This window comes from Hyla sarda, chromosome 9, assembly GCF_029499605.1.
Source record: "Hyla sarda isolate aHylSar1 chromosome 9, aHylSar1.hap1, whole genome shotgun sequence".
NCBI lineage: Eukaryota > Metazoa > Chordata > Amphibia > Anura > Hylidae > Hyla > Hyla sarda.
In genome coordinates this window covers 17780013-17786012 of record NC_079197.1, presented here as the reverse complement: position 1 = coordinate 17786012, position 6000 = coordinate 17780013, and the positions used below count along the sequence as shown (strand labels likewise).

The 6000-nt window shown below is 49.7% G+C and overlaps 1 protein-coding gene across 3 annotated transcripts in view; it reads left to right on the top strand.

Annotated features, from left to right (window-relative positions):
* Nucleotides 1-235: 235 nt before the first annotated feature.
* Nucleotides 236-6000, top strand: part of KDM5C (lysine demethylase 5C) — a 43646-nt gene continuing 37881 nt past the window's right edge. For 2 of the 3 annotated variants that reach the window (XM_056539013.1, XM_056539011.1), the window contains exons 1-2: nucleotides 236-557; nucleotides 1311-1622. In XM_056539013.1, coding sequence (XP_056394988.1) covers nucleotides 1479-1622 — 144 coding nt within the window. In that variant the 5' untranslated portion in view covers nucleotides 236-557; nucleotides 1311-1478. Of the gene's footprint in view, nucleotides 558-709; nucleotides 840-1310; nucleotides 1623-6000 lie in introns of those variants that run through there. The other variant, XM_056539012.1, reaches the window with a different exon arrangement.

The following is a 6000-nucleotide window of genomic DNA, read 5'->3' as shown; positions in this document are numbered from 1 at the left end:
CATTGACCTAAATAACCATTTATTAACTGCTGTGCTAAGAAGTGGCCGGGGCAGTTCTGCAGCATTGTCAGCAACGCTCCTGTCCCTTTAAACATTGTTTTTCAGCGTGCATTCCCACACTTCCGGGTTCCACTGACGTCACCCAGCAGGTATTTCCCCCCTCCCTTCACCAACCCGCTTCCTGTGTGGCGACGCATGCGCAGCTGGGACCTTTAAACGTGCGACTGGACGGGAATATCAAGTCCGGGCTCCCTTCCCCGGCCTAGTTGCTGTGTATTCCTATATCCTTCCGCTAAGGTGGACTTATTGACGTGCGCGTCACACCGGCCTCCTCCCGACCTCCGTCCTCTCACTGACGGTCTTGACAAGTGTCACGTTGGACGGTTTCCCGTCTCCTGTCACCCCTGGCGCTTTTCTCTCCCCGTATAGGGCCCGGTAAAGGGTGGGGTCACCGAAGGGGGCGCGGAAGGACATCGGTGATGCGATTTTTCAAGATGGCTGCTGCGGGAGACTGAGGGGGAGAAACGACTCTGAAAGCAGAAAACAACAATAACAAGGTGGAGAGCTGCTCTTGGGTGTCCTTGTGGGCAGGCTGGGCCCTGGCTGTGGAGGCTGGAGGAGGTGTGAGGGGATGGGGAGCCATGTTTGAGGGGACCCCTTATCTGCCATATTGTCATATAACTCCATGTTTGTAGTGACCAGGTGGTGGGGGGGAGGTAAGGCTGGAAACTTCCGTGACTGACGACTACGACAACAACTGAGCGTAATTATGTCACCGCGCCGATCGTGTGGATAAACCCACGTCGACCAATGTTAAATTTTATGCCGAAATTTTTAAGGTTACGTTTGCGATTTTTATTTTACGCCTTGTTATAGCGAATATATCTATATAGTCTAGACCAGTGTTTCCCCAACCAGCGCGCCTCCGGCTGTTGCAAAACTACAACTCCCAGCATGCCCGGACAGCCAACGGCTGTCCGGGCATGCTGGGAGTTGTAGTTTTGCAACAGCCGGAGGAGCGCCGGTTGAGGAAACCCTGGTCTAGAACTTTGTCGTGTGTGTATATACACTGTGAAACTACATCTTCCATTATGTCCTGACATCCAAAGGCTGATGGGAGTTGTAGTTTTTCAGCCATCGAAATGCATGCAATTGAACTATCTGATTTATGCGCAGTCTGACCGCTGCTGGTACGCCACGCTTTTTGGGCTGTGTGTAATAATACAGGGCGGGGGGGGGGGGGGGGGGGGAAGTGTTGTCTATGCTCGCCCTCTTCTCACCCTGTTTTTATTATTATTTCTTTAATACAGGCAGATCTCAGGAAACAGTCACAGTCTGCCCATTTGGGGGGGGACATCATCTCCATTCAGGATTTGGATCTGGCTCATCCTCCATTACAGACGCGTAAGGATAATGCAGTGATACACGCACGCCGTCGCCCTTCCTTGGATTTACGTTCCCATAGCCCACCCCGAAACATGGAGTCTGAAGATTTTATCCCCCCTCCGGAGTGTCCCGTGTTTGAGCCCACCTGGGAAGAGTTTGCAGACCCCTTGGGTTATATCGCCCGCATCAGGCCTATAGCCGAGAAGTCTGGTATATGCAAGATCCGCCCGCCCGTAGTGAGTATTGGCCAACACCCGGCTACGTTTGCCGACCGATGTGTAAAGGTCTTATTTTTTACGTTACAGATCCCCCCCCCCCCCCCCCCCCCCACCCCCCCCCCGCTTATCTCTTTGTTTTGTAACTTTATTCGACTGCCTTATGTATCACAATAGCTTATAACGCTCACAGCTAACACGAAAAGGATCACTAGAGGCGACTAAAGGATGTGTTTACGGGGAGTCTCCCGCTGCGATTTTGAGTCACGACTGGTGTTCCGCGTTGGAAAATCCACAGCAGACCCCATTGAAGTAAATGTAATCCGCCGTGGACTTTTCCCTTTTGTAAAACTCTCCGCTGCTCAAACTCTCAGCAGGAAACTTCCACCCATGTGAGAACTCGCCCTATGGGGGTACATTCAGACGTGCGGATTTCGCTGCGAATCCGCAGCTGAAGGACCTCTGTATGCTGCCTTTACATGTGCCTGCTTGGAGTGTCAATATGCCCCCTATGAGCAGACACACTGTGATGTGAGTCGCCGTGTGCATGCGCAGTATACTCGCTCATCGCGGCAGCTCTCGGCCTAGCTCATGGAGCGGAGGGAACGGCAGCGATGTGTGCTAGTACACCGCGCATGCGCGGCAACTTGCACATCGCTTCAGTGTGTCTGCTCGTAGTGGCGTATTGCTGCTCCGAGCAGGCACATGTAAAGGCAGCACACAGAGGTCCTTCAGCTGCATAAATCCGCTCTTCTGAACGTACCCTTAAGGAGTGTCCCCAGCTGGGCATCAGACAGGATATGCCTATGGGTACGTTCACACGCGCGGTATTTTGCTGCAAACAACCGATGAAGGACCCGCTAAAGGACCCTCTGTATTCTGCCTTTACTGGTGCCTGCTCGGAGTGGCAATACGCCGCTACGAGCAGACACAGTGCTATGTGCGAGTCACCGTGCGCATGCGCAGTATACTCTCACATCGCGGCAGCTCTCGGCCTGGCTCATTGAGCAGGGGGAACGTCAGTGATGTGTGTGAGTACACTGCGCATGCGCGGCGACGCGCACATCTTTGTGTCTCTGCGTATTGCCGCAATGAGCAGGCACATGTGAAGGCAGAATACAGAGGGTCCTTCAGCGGCGGATCCGCAGCGTAAAGTACGCTGTGGATCCGCTCGTGTGAATGTACCCTATTAGATGCGGATCCCACCCTGATATCTGGCTTGGTTATGGCTGCCGGAGGGGTCCAGGAAGCCAAAAATAGTTCAAATGGTATATGCCGTAAATGTCTTATGGTGCAGGTCCCCCTCCTCTGTCTCAAGATGGTGGATGCTGTGGCCTTCAGGGTTATTTGGGAAAGCACAAATAGCCAAACCTGCTGTTTCACACAGTTTGCATAACTCCTATACAGGTTACCAGGAGTTGCGTAAACAGCGTAGCCCTGCGCACAATGCTGTATCTGTAACTTGAGATGTAAACTGCGTAGCAGTTAACCATAGCAGTAGGGGCAGCCATTTTGGCAGTCAGGCAGGGTTTATTGACGTACTGGAAGCTGTGATGACGGCCATATTTGTGTCACCCCAACTTTCCCAAAATTGGATTGAAGAGCTGTTATTTTATAATTCTTACAGGAAGACTTATAAGCCATTATTGTAGCTGTTATGTGGTCTCTTTGTTGCTCCTAATATGAACACCAGGCGCCTCCCATGCCTTTTGTTTATAATAACCTCAAAGGAAGTTCTGTAAAGTGTGTAAAATGGCCCTTTTAGCTGTTTTCGACATCCATTGGCCGGAGGACTCTTGATCCAGAGATCAGACCGGCATCGATCAGACGTATAGCGTAGATTATGCCATAAATGTATAGATAGGACTAGACCTTTTTTTTTTTTATTAAGTTTCCAATATGGCTGCCATTACAGCTCCCATAGGGGGTTGCCTCCCAGTTTTTGTCATATTCCCACAGGCCCGTTTACTATGTCCCCCTGCACAATTATATGCATAAGGCTTTGTTTACATGTCATGGGCCCCATAGCATATGCATACGGTTTATAGTGACTACAGGGGGTAGAACTTTTACTTGCCAAGAGATGGCGGTACACCACGTTACACGCTACCACCCCAGCTTAAGTGGGTAAATCTGCTTTTCAGTATCTGGGGGGAAAAACCCACAGCAGTAGTGGCAGCCATTTTGGCAGTCAGGAGAGGGTTTGTTGACGTCTGGGGAAAACTGGAAGCTGCAACGGCGGCCATATTTGTGTCACCCGGCTTTTCTAAAAACTGGATTGAAGAGCTGACATTTACTTTTAGAAGCCATCATTGTAGCTGTTAGGTGGCCTCTTTGATGCTTCCTCTATTATATTGGTGTAATCGCCTCCCACGCCTGTCGTCCGTAACGACAACCAGTGAACTTCTACATTATAGAACCTGCTAGCCCGGTGCTTTCCAACCAAAGTGTCTCCAGCTGTTGCAAAACTACAACTCCCAGCATGCCCAGACAGCCGAAGGCTGTCTGGGCATGCTGGGAGTTGTAGTTTTGCAACAGCTGGAGGCGTCCTGGTTGGGAAACGCCATCTTGTGGCAGACACCCCAGGCCTTTTTTTTTCTTTATTATCCTTTGACCCTGGAAGACCAGACGACTGTGAGATCACTACAGTCCGATCCGCCTCCCCCCCCCCCTTCCTCTCCTTGTCACCGCTATACACACACCTCACATTGTATAACATGGCTTCTAAGTGAGAGGCTTTGTCAGCGGAGCCGCAGGAGGGGGCTGCCCCGGGCAACATGGCAGCACTGTGGCCCTCATCCAGGCCTGAGGACACAAGCCAAGTCTAACTCTATTCATTGAGGACTTTTTTTTAATTCTTTATACTACTACTAAGGCACTTGTGCTGAAGACAGATTATAATTTTTTTTTTTAAGTTGTAAAACTAGCTGACTTGGCCAGAGCGGCCTTGTAGTATGTACAAGGGGGGGGGGGGGGGGGGGGGATGGGCCTCATAGGCCTAACAATGCTCAGTAGGTTCCTGGATGATCCGCCATATGTATGCTGGTGCTGCAGGTATAGATGTGAAGTGACGCAAGGTTATCCGTCCGCAGGAGGACGCCCTAATTCTCTAATAATGGTGCAGGCACGCCCCTGAGGCAGACGGCGATGACTGTCCATTATCTGGATCGTCCTTTTTTCTCACGTCACCAGTGAAATTCGAAGATCTGCTTTGCTGCAGTAAACACTGGCTCGGGCCTACACTGAATCACTGCCATGGGTGACGTAGACGGAGCGTTGTGCAATGTGGATTTGCTGTTTTTCTTAAAGAGGACACGAGCTATAAATGACTGGCAGTGTGGTCGACCCTCCCCTATATGTAAGGATCACATTCACGTTCGCTCCTTTTAATAGAAAACATCAGGCCCACAGTGAACATTTTTCCCTTACATGGACACAGATGAATTGCCTGACAATAGAAAATGTGGGTGGGCGGTGGGGGGGGATACAGGGAATCCTCTTTGGAAACAAGCACCCAAAATTACGCTTAATAAGTAGTGGCCTAAGGCAGTGGTCTCCAAACATGGCCCTCCAGATGTTGCAAAACTACAACTCCCAGCATGTCCGGACAGCCGTTGGCTGTCCGGACATGCTGGGAGTTGTAGTTTCGCAACCTTTGAAGGATCACAGTTTGGAGACCACTGGCGGTCTTGTCAAAGAATGCATAATACGGCCCGTAAGGCTGCGGCTAGAGATGAGCGAACTTACAGTAAATTCGATTCGTCACAAACTTCTCGGCTCGGCAGTTGATGACTTATCCTGCATGAATTATTTCAGCCTTCAGGTGCTCCCGTGGGCTGGAAAAGGTGGATACAGTCCTAGGAAAGAGTCTCCTAGGACTGTATCCACATTTTCCAGCCCACGGGAGCACCGGAAAGCTGAACTAATTTATGCAGGAAAAGTCATCAACTGCCGAGCCGAGAAGTTCGTGACGAATCGAATTTACTGTAAGTTCGCTCATCTCTAGCTGCGGCCTTTCTTTTGGAGAGGTTTCACTGTTAAAAAATTAAATAAAAAAATAATAATTTTGCCGGCTAGTTTGGGGTACGGTATGATTCGTGGCGGACATTCATGCAGCGTTTTCTGATGCGATCGGTCAGAATTTTGCTGGACTAATAGTAGACTGTAAAAGGGGTTCAAATTTTTTTATCTATTTTTTTTTTTGCGCTATGCTAGCTCCAGATTTATAGACTTTTTTTTTTTTTTTTTTTTTTTGCAACATACTGAAAAGAACACAAAATGAATAAAGGTTTGGCGGTATTGTAACTCTTAAAATTCATGGCGAAAAACATGTGCAAATGCAATGTGCGTTGGTTTTTTAATGGCAAGTGCACCTCAGTTCACACTGTGTTGCGGCGCA